Genomic DNA, 17967 nt, shown 5'->3' with positions numbered 1-17967 from the left:
CAGAGAGTAAATAAAGGTCACCAGCTAATTGGCTCATCCAGATGTGCATCAATCCCATGGCGTGCTCTCAAAAGTAAGTGAAACATCAAGATGTGGCTACTGCACATCCAGGTTCCCAAAAATATTTCTGCTACTTTGTTCTGTAAATTTATCAGGCAGAGATGGAGCTCATTGGCCATTTGTCTGCGATTTCCAGCTAGCCAGCAAGGTGACTGGTGTCTGACTGGGAGCCTAAAGAAAACCTTTTTTAAGGTGCTAGATGCTATATGTTTTGTTTCCAGATCATCTCAAAGCAACTCCAGATGTGCTGCCAGAATCCATGAAGCTTCATAAAAAACACTGGATAAAACAAGAGGTGTATTTCCAACTTATATAATGTATGTTTATATATATGTGTGTGCATATTTTAAAATATATACACACAACCACCATATTACTTGATTTTTTTAATGTATGCAAACTATTTATGTATATATATATATGCAATATAATGTAATGTATGTTTATATATGTTCTTTTTCAAAACTCTGCTCGTATCATTTTTATTTCTCAGTTTGGCAATTGTCAATCATTTGTCCAAAACTTTATTTAATGAAATTGAATTTTTTTTTTCAACACCAGAATTTCATCATGAAACAAATATCTCAGTAGGTCTGAACCACCTTTTTAAAATCTATGACACCTTTATTTTTCTGCCCAATGAGCTGTTCTCTTGCTGTTGAATGTATCGGTACTTTTTAAGACTGGGACAGAAATAGTGTACAGTATAAATGCAGGAAAGAGCTACACTCCACAGAGATGAAGCAAATATGCAAAATAAATTTAGGATGCTTTTCATGATGTCAGGCACCAAGATGTTTTAGTATTTGGCTCCTTTGCCTACTGCTAGATTCCTGGAAATTGTTCATATAGAAATTGTGTTTTGCTATGAGATTTATTGATATTTGCAATAAGCATTCAAAAACTGGTGGGGTTATACTAGTATGGAGATACTTAATCTAGTCAGCATGCATGAATTAAGGACTTTTTTGAAGCCCTGGAGGTGCCCTCACAGTTCATTTTCTTCTCCCTCTCTAAGCATCCCTATGTTTTTTGCAAACAAATAACCTTAATTTTGGTATTATATTCCAGGATACCAGGAGCAGGTCCATGCATCCAGCCCACAAGACCTTTACCCATTGTCATCTTGGTAAACTTTTTCATTCTCCTCTTCTGCTACACATGGATAATGGTGGAGATGCCTGGAGTGGCACATTTACTGGCACACCCAACCTCCTGGGATCCTCACCAGGTAAAGTTTTAGTTGCCACTAATGCATTGTTTGAAAGGGGTTTGCAAAGAAGCAAAGGGCTGCTACAGAATTATGCACTGACCAGTCCTTAAGATGGGTCTTTTGATGGCCTGTGGCATTATTTTCAGTTTAGGGTTAAGCAGGCAGAGCTCCTGCACTGAGGACAGTGGATTTCATCCACACCAGAGGAACTTTAAAACCCTCTGACACTTTCTGAGACTTATTTTCCTCCTAAATGATGTAAGGATCTTGCATGTGATTGCAGCAACCCTGGCACCGCAACACACCAGTGAAGGAAATCGTACTTTCCCAGTAGCCCTTAGCAGGGGAGATCATTACCATTAAAAAGCAGTGAAGCCACCACTGCTGGATACTATTGCCTGTTAGTATTACAAATGTCATGAACCTTACACATCTATTTCTGATTTGAACTGGTGTCACCCAGTGCAGCAAATACTGGGGTTAAACTCGATTTTAAGGTTTGCTTGCAGAGATGAAATACCTGTGGAGGGGGAAGGAGTCAACTAGAAATGTGAGCTATTGAACACAGAAAGCAGCTTAGGAAGTTATACAAATTCAGGTAACACGGTGTATCACTGTCCTGAAATTGCAGCTTTTCCCAGCCTTGGATTAGAATTGAAAAAACATAAAGGCATTTATTGGTGTGATGTCATTTTAAACCCTGGTGTCATAGATTCCTATATGGGTATCTCTTCAGAGAGGATTTTTTTTGCCATACTTGTTTCTTGCCACTGTAAAAAAAAGCCGCCTTTATTTGTGTCTTCATAGCTCAACCTTTCAACTGGGCTAAGGAAAAACAAACATGCCAACTTGAAGAGCCAGACACTGGAGTTGCCATTTCAGAGTTGGCAGCATAAACATGTTCAGAGAGGAAAGGGGAGGCTCTGTGTGTGTGTTTGTGTGTGTGAATGTATGCACATATAAATGTATATGCTCTTGTTTGCTTTTAAACAAATATTTTACATTCAAAAAAAGTAGGCTATTGCTCAGGAAGTCATTGATGCCAAAGTCTATACAAATACTCTGGTTTTAAGGTTCATTTTATGAAAAAAAAAGGAAAAAAGTATCTCATTCTTGCTAACATTTTGTGAAAAGGACTTTTCTGTTTATTTAAATGAAAAATGCTGTATAATGCACTCCAATAAGTAATCAAAAATAAGTACAGTGAGACATTTTAGTCTGCGGAATATTTTGTTGCAACCAAATTTTAGGGTTATTACAGATCCCTGTGTTATTTTGCTGAGATTTAAAAGTTGCTAAGTATATTTACAGCAAAGGAAATATTTCCTGTTTGCTTCTTGTGTAATGTATCAGTGTGACCTGAAAAGACTGGCTTCCAGTAACAAATGAGAAAACTCTCTTAGGTGGAGAATGATGAAGACATGGATGGATAAAAGCATTAAAGGGTGTCAATAAGGTGGTATATTACTTTTTTCAAGTTGCCCTAACGTTTGTTGTGATAACATTAATAGTCAGGAATAACAGAAACTTTAAAAATAATTTAAGTCCAATTTTAAATCTGAAATTGGCTTTTAACTATCTACTTCTAGTTTTAAATATTTCTTTTTCTTTTCTGATCAGTAGGTTTTGCTAAGATAGGTGCTGAAAACAAGCATCATGAAGGGCCTGCTTCATGCCACTAAAATTAACACTAGGAAATTAGTTAGGAGACTAGGATATTCAGACGTGTTATGATTTTTTATTATACAGAAAGTTTGGCCAATTTTACAATCTTTATTCCTGCAGATGATACATTTTACATATTTGGACTTGATTCTACAATTCTTGCAAGTTTAAGAAATGCAAGAGACCAGAATAAAAATAAACCCGGTCTGCTCACATAAGAAAAATTCTATATTGCCAGTCTTCACAATCATGTGCCAACATAATTGTTAGCACAACAACAAGGAGAATGTAGATCTCTAATTTTTTTAAATTACTTTATTTTAGCATTCTTTTAATTTACTTTCTAGTTCAGGAGCTGCTAATAGACATCAAGTACTGAGGGATGTGGGTATTCTCAAGTTACTCTGCAATATCAACTACCATTCATGGCACTCAGGAGGGTCCAGTGATGGCAGGACTGACTGCCTGTTTCTTTGGAGAGAGAAGAGGAAACAGCTCATTTCAAACAGCAAATTACAAAACCAAAAGTCAATGATATAATTGCAAAGAAAAGGATGTGCTTGGAAAAAAAATCCAGACAAGCCAATAGGCAGTATTCACTTCCATGTCATCTGGGGTTTTACGCCTCAGAGCGGTTACCCTAGCAAGTGCTGCATCATTCGGTATGCAGAGGACTTGAAGATGCAAAGATATTAAGGAAAAGGGACAAAAAAATCACACACCATACAGACTTACCACATTGTATGTTGCTTTGCTTCTTTTTCTTTTTTTTTCCCCCTCCCCCCTTTTTAAACAGTGTTTAAGAAAAATATGCTGTGTTACCATAACAAACTAAAATACTCTCTCAACCTCTTAGGAGTCTTAGGAGTTTTTTCTTTTCTCCACTTCTTTTGGTTCCAGGTAGGTTTTATTGTTCTTGTTCTACTTTATAAAACCTTTTCTCAACATTAATGGCTTCAAGCAGAAGAAGTAAGTGTTAATTGTGAGCACAAGAGAGAGCTGACAGTAGTTTTTTCTGTCACTTTCTCTTGTGCCCCTTGTAGGTGGGGGTAAGGGTGCAGAAGAAATAGGGCGAAGTGTTTTATAGAATACAGTCAGACAGGAATTCCAGCTGGCATTCACTGAAGTGAAAGGGAACATTTTCCTCATGTATAATCACTGTTTAAATCCCAACCATATATAGCTATGGAATCATGGGGTCAGTTAGTTATTTCCCACTATTTCAGTAAGATACTGCAGTAAGCTAATGATTTTACAAGACAGACAATTTAAAGCATCGATTTGCTGCAAATTGCTCAATCCATAACTAGTGAGCAGCTCTACAGGTTTTCAGTAAATCAATCCCATTAGAATTTACTGTTTGCATAAGATCATACTACTCAATCTGTGGACATGGAAAGATTTATTTTTTTTTAAACTCTGAAGTTTCTATGGACAGGTTGTCTTGAGGGTTCTGACCGCATGCCTGAAAAAAAAAACTACACTGTCCACTTATACACAGGCACACATGCACCCCATGTCAAGTCCTAAATATTCCCTTGTGAAGACAGTTAACATCCAAGAGACCCGGACAAGAGGACAAATGGAATTCAGTCTCTGTCATCTGTAGCACTAAAACTCTGCCCCAATTTGAAGGTGGCTTATATTTTATACCTGTAAGAGTGTGAAGTCAAAGGGTAACTGTTATTTGGACCCACACAAATAATTCTTCATAACAAGCTAAAATCTCTCCTGTATGAAAGAAATAGCAAAGGCAAAAACCTCTATGGATTGAGTGACAGGACTTGTGTCACGTATCTGCAGAATAGAAACAGGAAATTGAGAACTATGCTTGCTAACAGATTAAGTTCTAGGTTACTTTATTACTGGTGATACCAGTATGCTTGTACCATGTTTTCTCTAGGCTCGGTAAGAAAAGGGTCAGTTCTATCATTATCAATACTACAAGAAGATCATTTTAGGCAAAACAGTTATATGCAAGCAGAAGTTCAAATCCTGTCAATGATTTCATAGACTCTGAAAAAACATCGTATTGGTTGTTACAAAAGAGTAATGTGGCTGGAGGGCTGTTAGTATGGGAGTGTTGAATCATCCCACTCCAACTGCTCTTGCCTGGTGGCATTCTGTTTGTTTCCCTTTTGGACAATCACTTCCTCTTCCTCCTCCTCCTCCTCCTCTTCACTTTCATCTGATTCAGCACTGGTTGTGTCGTCATCTTCATCTTCTATGTCTTCTTCCTCCTCCTCACTCTCCTCTTCTCTCTGCTGAGGCTTTTCATATTTCTACAGTACATTTAAAGAAATGAAAGAGAGATGGTAGAAGAAAAGAACCTTCTTGCTAGCCAGTGGCTGTGAGCATTCCACATTTCAAAATGCTAACACGCTGGGGAAACCTGCGCGCCATCGTTATGTGACTACTGGGCATCAAATATGAAACAATTCAGTAGCAAATATTAAAAAAATACTGTAACAAGAATGGAATGTCAATAAGCAAGAGTTTTGGTAGTCAAGCTGCCAAAATTTAACCCTTTGATGTCAATGTCTTTAAACTGCTGATTATTTCTCCCCTTTTAGTGCATTAATGTTTATGTTATAAAGTTAAAATCAAATCATCTCAGGCACCTAGAGTGCAAATATGGATGGAGAAGAAGGGGTGGTGTACCTATGAATTCTTCACTATCCTATTTAGCAATTGTATATGACAACAAACATTAAGTGCTCTATGATATATATTATTGTGCTGTGCAGAGGTCAAAGCTGATATGGGGTCTGGATTGTAAGTAAATACAACACTTCTACCAAGCCTAAACAAGGGTACCCTGAGAGTGAGCTTAAAACTCACTGCTGAGTAAGCTACCAGCCCAGACAGTAGCTCCTGACAGTGTCAAGCTATAACACTATGCCTCAGACGTACCTCCATGGGGTTGACGGTAATAGTCAAAGCAGAATCATCCCAATCCATTTCATTTTCTTTACTTCCTTCGTTGTCCGCAGAGCTGTGCTGATGAGCTGACCGAATTCGATAGACCCCCAAGGTTATGATGAAAATGAGTATGCTCACACAGATGATGATAACCACAGTAGCCACACTTGGAACAACTGGGAAAAAAGGTGGAAACGGGAATGGGCCTCTATCTGTGGAACAAACTGCCTACAAAACACTAAATCCATCATCTATTTTTTCATCTCAGCACCTCTTCCTTTAGACTGAGAATCAGCACAGCCATCTGTCTTGGCCTATAGAAAGTGTTGACAAGGCAGAGCATACACAAATGGCCTTTACAGACATACCTTAAAAATGAGCATTATTAATCATAACTTCCAAGTGAGCATGCCTACCAATTGTTCTTTAAGCCACTTTATTACAGAAGTCAGTTCAGAATCCGTTTCAGAACAAATGGTTCTGCAATAACATTCAGTTATCTTATCTGCATGCTGTCACCTGATTAGAGCTGAGGCGTTAACCTCACTTGTGAGAAAAATTATATCTCAAGGCTTATATTTTCCAGGGTTTCAAACACATGTACTGTGATTTCAATCTCAGTCTCCATGAAATAAAATAACACATTGCCACTCTATTTGCCTGTGTTACAAACTTCCTGGTTGGTAGACTCCTGAGGATAGGAGATATTTTTCCTCACTGTTCTGTTGCACTCTGAGAAGCCTCTGTCTACACCTAGTCCACAGAAGAAATTCTCTGAACCTCTCATGTTCTCATCTCTGGAATTAGGTTAGTGGGGAAGTGCTGTCACTTTCTATGTACCTTTGCTACCTAGGTACTGCGGTTCCAGGAGCTACAGAAGTTCTGTACCCAATTTTATTGCCTTGCCCTACCTGTAAGAATAAAACTCTGAAATCAGAACAATACTAAAGACCACCTAGTTTGCAATAGTTCATTTTGTAAAAATTCAATTTAATTTTAGTAACGTACAAGTGTAGAGAAAAATGCAGTAATTTTTGAAGCGTAACTGTATATAACCACTTGTAACAGCCTACACTTTACACCAGATTTACCTTTTTACATACTTATCAGTCAGCTAAAAGGATTTCAGAATCTAGGATTTAAACAGATATTTCTGTCTAGGGTTTAACTGTATTGAAAAGGCTTCAGACTTGAGTATGTATTTTAACCCAAATAAACCGAACATTCAATTTGGGTGTTGTGTTTAATCATACTTGTGCCCACCACTCATGGCTTGGTAGGCCTATCTTCTCTCCAGAGAGCTCCAGACTGAGGCCTGGGCAGCATTGCACTGTGGCAATTACATATTTTAAAAAATAATGTAAACATTTCTTCCTTTTGCTTAGAAAGGGGTGGGAAGAAATTAATATGCTATAGATGTACAAAGACATTCTAGGAATAAATATTATCCTTCATACCATTCAATACTAGAAACAAGACATTTTCTTAACTGTGGATAGAGTACATAACCTTTACTGAACTCTAAAAAATGGTAGCAGTTTCTACTTAAAAAGTACCTTCTTTGATATTGGTGAAACCAGCTCTGTAAAGTTTCACAAGTTGTAGCTATGGACTTCAGGGATTTATTTGTTCACCAGGCTGTATCACAACAGAAATACCAACATACCACAATCATCATAAGGAGTCTCTGTCAAGTTGTCACATACCTGAGTTGTGAACAGCACTTATGGTTCCTTCTGGGTGATGGACAGATTGGAGAAATTGTGGTTGTGCTATCATATGATTTGCATGGTCCATGAAGTTGGAGTTGGAGCTGTGTAGAATATTAATCTGACGAGGAAAAATAAGAGATCAGGTACTAAAAATGTTCTATATTCCAAGCCTGCTGCCTCCATAAATTACATCATCATCAGATAAGGAGCAAATTAACTTTTATGTCAGTGAAAAATACACAGGTTGTTATATTTCTCATTTCTAGCATTAAAAATGCATTCTAACATTTCTAACTGTAGACTACGCAGTGTCACAGAAACAGATTTTTTGATTAGCCTGTCTTTCCCCTCTATACTAATCAGCTTTTAGGTATCTCCTGAAAATTAGTGGGGCATTTGTTGCTCTGAATATTGACAGAGAATATAGCAAACTCATTGTCAGTGAAACCAAAAATTAAATAAGATACAATTAAAAGAAGTTTCTGCTTTTCCTGTGTCCCTTCTTTCGGAGGGACTTTCTTGGAAGACAGGACCAGCTCTCTGTCGTACTGTTAGCTGATTACAAACAAAACCCCTGAAGTCATTTTCAGAGCTGCAGAATGCTAAGGTGAAAATAATTTTCAATGCAAAAAACCCCCCATGTAAAAACCTTTGGAACCATTTATTGAGTTTTGAGCCTCTTTCTAGAAAGTTCCTGCCCCTTTCCTGAAGTTACTTGGTACCTGTGTTCTAGATTGGCTAAGCTGGTTCTTCAGAATACGGCCAGATATTCTGCTGAGGTGCATCTGCAGTAATTCTTGGTCCCCAGCCATTGCGAAGCACTGGATTTAGTACCAGCACACAAATATCAAGAGAGCCATCTAAATATTCCTGCTGCCATGACTGAAGATGTCTGGGTGGTGGATCCAGAGAATATGAGAGAAGTAATCCATCCGATGCTTTTGTTACCTGTGTACTAACCTTCCTTCTCAAAGAAATCTGAAATCATACACATTACCAGGAATGATCTCCATCTGATGAAGAACAAATTCTAAAACTTACTGTAAGGAGCTAGGGATTGGAAAAACTGAAAAGGTGAATGCTGAAGGAAAGAAAATTATGTCAGGTGAAGCTAAACCACCCCTCAACTCATCTAAGGAAAATAGTAAGGCTCTAATGTTTTACATTTTAGCAAGTGTAGAAATCTTAAAAAAGACCCATAGGAAGACCTTACATCATGGAAAAGCAGTGATGATGACTTTAGTCTTCATTCTCTTTGAACAGGGGTAATTGTGTTAGTTGAGTTCAAGAGAAGGGTCATCTTACTCCTGCAGCAGAGTAGCAGACCCCCAGTGAAGAATGCCTACAGGAAAAGTCAACTTTCTATTCACATAGCATTAGAATTTTTCCTCTGTTTGACTATAGTTACCAGAATATGTCCACCAGTTCACATATTTTAAAGAAAAATTGATGTTGCAGAAGAAAACATGACTAAGTTTGCTTACCTCCAAGTTAAACTCATTGCTGGTGTAACGTCCATTTAGCTCTGAGCACTTGACTCTGAACTTCCTCTCAAAGGTGGCAGAAGCGTCCCAGTTACGATACCGAATCTGCCGAAGAACCTGCTCATAGTTGTGCATGCTGTCCACGCCTGAAATGGTGGTAGAGGAGTAATAATCTCAAGGAGATGCTATTGAACAAATGCTCAGTGTGGTACAGGAGAATTCAAATGCTCATAGAAAATACAAAAATGGCAGAATGATCAGAAAATGGCAGTGCACCAAATACTCTCAAATGAAGCCTCTGGCTGATGCTATGTTCTGTGAGAATAGTTTTTGGAAAACAGTGTAGGCCCAAACCAGACAGAACCACAGAAATGCAAATATTTGCAATAAATTTTTTAACAATAATAGAAGAAAGGCCAAGAAGTTACCAACACTGTGCAGGAGCACCGAGGAATCCCCTCATTCCCATGTTCCACTGTGATGGTCCACAAAAACCCCCATATTTAAAGAAAGCAGTATTGCTATTTCCCTTATTTGGAGGGATGCTGAAATCAAAGCTTTGCTGTAGTCCAAAGGATAAGCACAGCACACCCAGAGATCAAGAACTAACTATGATTTTTGATACACAGAATATTCCAGTCTCTACTGGAAAGGGTAGTACAGCACAGATTGCTCTCTAATTTCTTTCAAATTAGTTCTTTAATTCCAGTAATGTAATGGTGAGACAGAGTAAGGGAAATAAGTCCAGGCACGTACCATAGATTGAATATCCTGCTGTAGAATTTGTGGCATCTAGATGTTTTCCTTGAAGCTCCACATGATCTAGTTCTAAACACTCTTGCTCAGGCTCTAGTTCTGTGCCAATGACCAAAATATCACAGAAATCCAAGTTGTGAAGCATTTCCTCTAAAACCACTGGCTTATTGGCTGTGAACACATGGCATATACCATGAAAAAAGAGAAAAAACCTAAGATAAATAATCACAGAACAGCTCAGTCATCTTCCCCCCCACCTCGATATTAAATACAGTATGCTTGAAGCAAAAGAGAAGTGTCTTGCCTGTCCAGGTGCTGTGATGATGAAAGCCTACAAATAGATAGGCAGAAAATATATTGCTCTGTAGTAAAAGGCATTCAAGAATATTACTGGAAATAGAAAACTGAAAGTTGATCCTGGAAATAAATTAATGTAAACAATTCTGGGTTTCAATACTGTATTGTACAAGGTTTGTATCACACATTCACTCTTTTTTCAAAGAAAACCAAACTGGAAAAACACATTTATGTTTAGATAAGTCTCTCAGTTATGCTGTGGCCCATAAAGAATTTGCGTTATGACATGGTGCCAGTTATCCAAGAACATGGTATTATTCTAAACAGCAAGATCCTCCATTGTGTGAGTTGGAGAAATTGAGTTGTGACCTCACATATGATTAAAAAAAGAATTTTGTTGCTGGGAAAAGAGTAGCATATCGATCCAATAGTGTAATTCTCTGGTCAACTTAGCACAGAGTGTCTGGCAGGCCTGCTTAACCAGCTCCTGGAGGGTACCATAGACACAGAGACTGCAGTCGTGGAACTAATTTTGCAAATTTCATTTTACAGGGTGTATGGGGAAGGTGGGAATGGGCAGAAAAGGCTTATGCTCTAGATTCCCAACTAACTCCTGGTACAGTCAATTTAGATATTTGAACTCTATGTACAGCGCTAACTCACCAAAAATGCAGAACCAACTCCAATTTGCAGGATAGGCAAGTCTGAATATTACTCTTTTGTGGGAAGCTGTGAGAGACAAGGCAAGAGCTGGGCTGCAGAGCAAGGGAAAAGCCTGAACTGGTCAGCTTTGCTGTCAGTGGGCATCAGGAGAGGTAGGGGCAGCAATTTTAGCTATTGCTGCATCCCACTGATTTCTCTACCAAGGTAACACAAGCAGCAACACGTTAGCATTCCAGGGGCGCTCTGCAGGTAAATGAAGCCTTACAGCCTGTGCCAACTCCCTGGTCAGCTGTTGATGAGAGACAGACCTAACTGATCCTGGGGAACACGTTCTAACTGGACAGACCTAACTGGACTGGGGAACACATTGTGACTCTATCAGCCTCCTCAGACTTGCCATGTGCATCCCTGCTACAGTCATGATAATCAAGTTAAATGCCAAATAAGTGGAAAAATAGCTGCTTGTAGACATAGGTCAAGATTTATGGTGGTCTTTGCCAGATAATATCTGGGCTGAGAGAAATACTGACTCAAGCTTATACTGTAGAAATTGAGACTAAGAATTCAATAATCTTTTGCAAAACACAATTATTCCCAAAGCCAATTATCATCTACCCATATTAACCACTCTTAGAGGAAATAAACAAGAGATGGCACATTAGGAGGTGCCCAACTTTCAAGGACTTACTTAAAACAGTAGTTGAGAAATGCTGCTATGTTCCTCCTTTTCAAGATAAAGATTCACACTTTTTAGGTTACAAGGTGCTATGACAGTACTCATGTCAATAATTGTATTGGTACAAACTGGGATAGATGAAATTTAGGCACTAAACTGGAGGGCAGTAGTTCTTAAATCGCTGGGTAGTTTTGATGATGTCATAACATGTAGGGACATGGAGCATCATACACGCATTGTGTCTTAAATGACGTATAACTATCACACTTTTCTATGTAAGAGTTAAATTTTTTTAACATACTGTACTTGTATGCAGTTGACATTATGATATGTTACATTCTCCAGCATTCAGAGGACAACTGCACTTTCAGGCAAGCAATAAGCAGCATTTTACAGAGCACGGCTTCAGGGACTCCATACCCCTACACTTGTACACCATCAGTAATTTTATCTTTTCAAGAGATGTACATTTAGTTATTGCTTATTCTAGTCCAACAAATAATGTTTAGAATGATTCCTCAGATTACTAAGCATTCCATTTACCTTGTACACCACAAACATTCAAAAGGAAGAGTCCTTTATAGACAATTATTGAAAACCTTAATTTATATTTTTGAACATTAATCTAGTATTGAATAACAATACATTTCTCAGCAATAAACTAATATAATTGGTAAATGACAAATTATATTTACATTATAAAGGTTGGAAACTGAGTCAAAAGATTACTTTCTTAAGTACCAACCACAAGTCAGCAGAGTTGGAAACATAAGAAGAGACTAAAATTCCAACAATTAGTCAGCTACTGCTTTCCACTTTACTAGTACAATTAACAAATTTATGTTACAATCTAAGAAATTATAATGGAAACATATTATTCAGTGGAATATATAGAGGAATTATTCTGAAGCAGGCAAGACAGTAAATGGAAAAGCTGCTTTTTTGAAGCACATATTAACCTATCCTTATTTAACACATTTTTCAGTATGTTTAACTGAATGTCTTCAGCACGGCATTGCTGCTGCCTAACATTGCCAAATTAACCTGGGTGAAGGGATTTCCTTTGCCTTACTTGCTTGCACTGTCCCTGAAAAGAAAGCGAGGGGTCATGTTACATAGGAAGTAATTATATTTAAAAGAAATCCACAAACCTCCATCATGTTCTTTTAAGTCCACTGGATGCTCCATTTTAGAGACCGTGCTCACAATCCTGATGTCAGGTAACAAAATGACACCTCTTTCACTTTCAAACTCTGCAGCTGGTCCAGCAAAGTGGTCCATCCCACTTATTGTAATCTTGGGCTCATTGGCCTGAAACACCATTACATACGCATCTATATCTGGGATACTAATGCAGACATCTTCACCAAAACATCTGAAAAATACATTATTCATTAACTGCATGTAACACATTGCACATCAGAGGTGTGTGGCACTTGCACTGCCCAAAACCAACCTGATGGTTCCCATCCTTTTGTATTGTCTCAGATCAGTCTGTTTCATACTTTACTTTGATGCTGCCACACACAAGGACATGAATCTGTACCACCACGTACACAGGCCAGCCGTGACAGCAGCAGCTCTTCCTCTCATCCCCTCCCACATCCAAACTACTGAAATCACGTAAGGACATCTTAACAAAGAGATTCACCACAAGCTCAGTCTTTACTAAGGTCCCTATGCGAATAATTAAATGTCAGTTAAACATCAACATAAGCAGTGGGTGGTTAAAAAAAATTAATCTGATTGTAGGAAACCTAACAATAGGTTCTCAAAGTGATCTCTAATGAACATAACATGGTTGTCTTGTCATGTGTGAATAAAAAGATCTAATGATCCATTTAAATTGGATCCATCCCAAACTTATTCTGGGACTCCTCAGTATTTATGGGGACAGAAGGGGGGCCTATTTGAGCCTTGTCATCTGAATCAGCATTGTGCTTTGGAAGTGAATCTCCTGACCAACGCTACCTTCCTGCATCTTGGCACAAGGCTTGGGCAAGCTCTAGGGTGTGAGAGAACTGGACTGCTTCCAGGGAAACTACCCTCAGATGTTGTACTCCAGTGTGGTCAGCCCACAGCACTAGACTAAACTACTACTTAGTATGAACCATACTTGCAGTAGATAAGGGTCTGTAGAGCTGATGTTTATTTTCACTCCAACAATCTGCTTTCACTGCACCACACAACTTGGTGTAGCACAGACATACCCCAGGGAAGCTCAGGAGTGGCAGGCAGCACTTTGATTATGTGGAACCGTAAACATTATTGTGCAGATTCTGTCACTATTGTTGCTTGAAAATGAAAGGACATGAATTTCTGTTTACCACCCAACACCAGTACTTCAGTGATGACAGCCATGTAGGGATACAGACAAAGACTATTTCAAGCATAGCTACAAACACCATTCCTGCAGCTATATAGTCTGTTAGATGTAATATGCCTGCTTTAAAAAGTCATTGCTCTAGTAATCCCAGAAGAAACTATAACTTTTAAAAATGAACAGTAAAATAAGAATGCAATAAAAACAAGTACTGTTCAGTCCAGACTGTACGCACCAAACCATTAACAGGATGCAAGTAAATTACATTAACAAGAAAAGTTTTTAAAAGCTCAATATCAAAACACAAAGTAAATCAGCATAAAAGTTAATGAAATTCATTCTTTATGCTCTGTAACATAACAGTATGCTTTAGTGATATAATTTAGCCAAAATTATTCTTTTTCCATGTCAGAAAAAAAAAGTAATTAATTAAAAATATTCCTAATCTAATCAGTTCAGATGAAGTATAACAGTATAACTTACTGGACTTTAGATGAGATTTTGAGACGTCGTACGCCTGCAGTAGGAAACTGTCTGGAGTTGATGTATGAGACCTTTCGGAGAGCTTGATTTATATTCTCAATGTCATCTCCTTCCATGACAAGGACTGACTGGGAAGGGTTGAAGTGATGCTAGGGGAAACGCATATAATTAGTGGTTTTATTTATATCAGGTAAAGAGTACAAAATCAGACTTTTTTTAAAGGAATGTTGCACAGATGTAAGTTTAAAAATCTTAGTGCTTTAAGAAAAAAATATTCTTAGTAGCTATTGTTGGTTGAATCCACATGTTGTTCCCTAAAATATGTACTCATATCAGTCACCTATTTGATATCTTAATAACTGCTGTTCCTCAGGGGTCAGTATTGGGACCATCACTATTTAACTTGTCAGTGCCACAGACAGTGGGATCAAGAGCACCCTTAGCAAGTTTGCCAACAGCACCAAACTGTGTGGTGCAGTTGACAGACTGGAAAGAGTGGGTGCCATTCAGTGGGACCTTGGCAGGATCAAGAGGTGGGCCCATGTGAACTGCATGAAGTTCAGCAAGGCCAACAGCAAGGTCCTGCACATGGACCGGCACAATCCCAAGCACAAATACAGGCAGGGCAGAGAATGGCCTGAGGAGAAGGGCTTGAGGGTGTCAGTGGACAAGCAGCTCAACATAACCCAACAATGTACACTTGAAGCTTGGAAAGCCATGCATATCCTGGGCTGCATCAAAAGCAGTGTGACCAGCAGGCAGAGGGAGATGGTTCTCGCCTTATACCCTGCTCTGATGAGACCCCACCTGCAGTACTGCGCCCAGTAAAATACTGGGTGTGCCCAGTACAGAAAAGACACAAGCTATTGGAGCAAATCCAGAGAAGGCCACCAAGATGATTCTTCAGCTGTAGACTTCAAAAACCTTAATTTACTGCCATCATTATTATTACTGTGTAGTTTCTTTTAGGTTAAACCAGAGTAGCATGCAGAAGCATATTTTTCCTGCTTGGTCTTACCCTGGGCTATCTTTCTGAGATGTGCTTCAACAACAATGAACTAAACAATTATAACATTTACACCTCACATCTTCATCATCATCAGACACAATAAAGGGGGTTCTCTTGTCTCTGTCTCGTGATCAATAAGGGTATCACGACTTAACATGGAGCTGCCACTCACACAAAGACAGATGCTCATTTGAGCCAACAAACCTTGCAAAGTCAATGGCTGTTCTTGTAGCCCTGATCTGTCTCTAGTCCATTGCAATGAACATACAGTCTGCTGAGCAATAAAAAATGCTACTATATCTGCAAAGTAAATGAGTGACTTTATCTTCATCATAATTCATCCTGATTCCATTTATTTTGCCTGCTAATTGGTTCAGCAAACCATCTGTATTGCACAGGAAGACCAGATTAACAGCCTTGAGTTTGTACCCTATGGTTGTCAGCACAAACCACAAAGCAGCACACCCTCTGCTCACATGAAATCCCTTCCAAAGCTGGACATTGATTATATGAACATGTTCTTTTATATACAGACAAAAGTTGTCTCTGCTTTTTTACAATGAGAAAGGTAAAAAAGCAAAGGTGAACAAACTGTGAAGAACAGAATAAAGCACGGGGTTCCCTGTTGAACAGAACATGGAGGACTGGGTTTTAAGCTCCTGCAGGAAGGTCATAACAACTGGAAGGGTGTTTTTTAACAAAGAAAGAGGAGGAATAAAATGAATAGGAACCTGCATGTACTTTTATTTTTCTGTTTCTGTAAGCTAGCAGTAGTAGGGAATAAAATTTGCAAACAGGGACTCTAGCTAGCTAGTTAACTTAATAGCTCAGCTGCCAGAAGAGCTGGAATGCTGCCAAAGGGAGTGGAGAAGGCCCTAGTATGAGCTATTTTTGTCTTTCTCATTAAAAAAGGCTAAAAAAAGTGACAGTTTAGACAGTGTTTCTGAGAGCTGTTACAGGTATTTGAAAATTAGGCTGTGGACAAAAAAAGAAAAAGTCCTACACTTCTGTGCCAGAAATTGTAATACAGATGCTTTGCTCTTTCTTAGGTGGCTGAAGGGTGAAACTTCATGAGTCCAAAGTGTCCCAGCAGAAACACCTTCCAACATCAGTTTGCCAACACTGAATCTGCTAAATGCCATGTAAATAGCCACAAAGAACTTCTCATCTGTGCAACTGTCACACAGGCTTGTCTGAGATCAGGTATGTTTATTTTTGACATCAGAAAACCTTCTGTTTGAGGTCAGGTGCCAACTGTTCCACTTTCATCTGTGCTTCTTTCTGTCAGCCCCAATAAGAAATCCTACCACAATCTCTCTCTGACTGTTCCTTTCATTTATGCCTCCTGCTGCTGCACTGACTGTTGAGCTGACTGAGGAAGTAAAAATGAAAGCAGTCACTTTAAAAACACACTGTGCCTCATCTGTATTTCTTTAAATGAAAATGTTTTGAAGTTTGGTGAAAGAAAAAAAGGAGGAAAACAATCCCTCATCTTCATTTTTCCCACTGCACTGCTGGTACATTAAGGAATGCCAATCCATCCATGCTGGAGCAGCTGTGAGCAGTATAACAGGGATTTTTCCAAGCCCATGAGACAATAGACCACTCATGTATTGTCAGATTTCAGGGTGTGGCAACAGGGAAGGAATTATTATGCTTTTAATCACCATGGACCGAGTGTGCACTGCTTTAATTCATGCAAAATCCCAGCAAATAATTTTCTGGTGGGGATACACACCTGTGTTCTGGAATCCCCTACCTGTTCTTTTTATGCACTGTCTTTTAAAAATAGCTTTCACTCATAAGGGTAGCATTTTTCCTGGTGAGCCAATATTGTGAAATTCTTAATGATGTCCTTGCTCTGATGAACTAAAAAAAATCCATCAACAGTAGGGTGTCTTGCTCATATGTAAATGCTGGAGCGAGCAGATTTCCTCTATAACCTCCTCGTTATTTCAATGTTCATTTTTACCCCTGTTTTCAGAACCATATCAGTTAGACTACTCCATTGTAATATCACCTACACAACATTTGAGCGTATTTCAGGTCCATCTCCTGTCTTGTACAATAAAAAAGTTTAGCTAATAAAATGTAATATATGGCACTTCCACTACATGCTCTAGATCAAGAAATACAGCAGCAACCTCCGCCCCACTGAAAACCACCACAGTGAGAAAACACCTGTGCAGTTTCCTGGGATGCATCATCTGCAGCCAAAGCATCTTCCCAGTTTGAATTTGGAGCTCAGCTCCTTTGGAAGATGGCTTCAGCATTTGTATGCTAGGAAACAGCTTAAACTGTGTCTTCACACACGTGACAGAAGAACACCTGTCATCTAACAACGGTACCAATAAAGGGAATCTGACAATGCAGCTCATGCAAGCATTATAAAAGTTATAGTCAAGATCCTACATATGTACCTAAAAGAACTGAATTTGCCATAATGAATGCAAAGCAATCTGGCCACTATGTCAACTGAAACAGGCTGTCCCTTTGTCTTCTGTTCTCCAATCTTAGAAAACGTGTTGCATTATCAGTAAAGAAAGACAGTCATATGCATAATGAAGAAGGATAATGATTTAGATGCAAATGCAAAATTCTAATTTCTTAACTTAAGGGGTTTTTATTGTCCAATTTTCATGTCCCATAACATTCTCCTCCTGGAACACACTTTGAATTTTTCAGTACTATTGCATTGGGACTT

At 38.6% G+C, this 17967-nt stretch overlaps 1 protein-coding gene across 1 annotated transcript in view; it reads right to left on the bottom strand.

The window, feature by feature from the left end:
- Window positions 1-5007: 5007 nt before the first annotated feature.
- Window positions 5008-17967, bottom strand: part of CLSTN2 (calsyntenin 2) — a gene marked incomplete at both ends in the record, with an annotated part of 358167 nt that continues 345207 nt past the window's right edge. The window contains 7 exon segments of the mRNA XM_084267537.1: window positions 5008-5220; window positions 5852-6036; window positions 7567-7690; window positions 9057-9202; window positions 9813-9983; window positions 12600-12823; window positions 14255-14403. Of these exon segments, the coding sequence (XP_084123663.1) occupies window positions 5008-5220; window positions 5852-6036; window positions 7567-7690; window positions 9057-9202; window positions 9813-9983; window positions 12600-12823; window positions 14255-14403 (1212 nt within the window).

Source organism: Gallinula chloropus (genome assembly GCF_964237585.1).
Source record: "Gallinula chloropus genome assembly, chromosome: 8".
Classification (NCBI taxonomy): domain Eukaryota; kingdom Metazoa; phylum Chordata; class Aves; order Gruiformes; family Rallidae; genus Gallinula; species Gallinula chloropus.
This window is presented reverse-complemented; position numbering and strand designations above follow the sequence as displayed.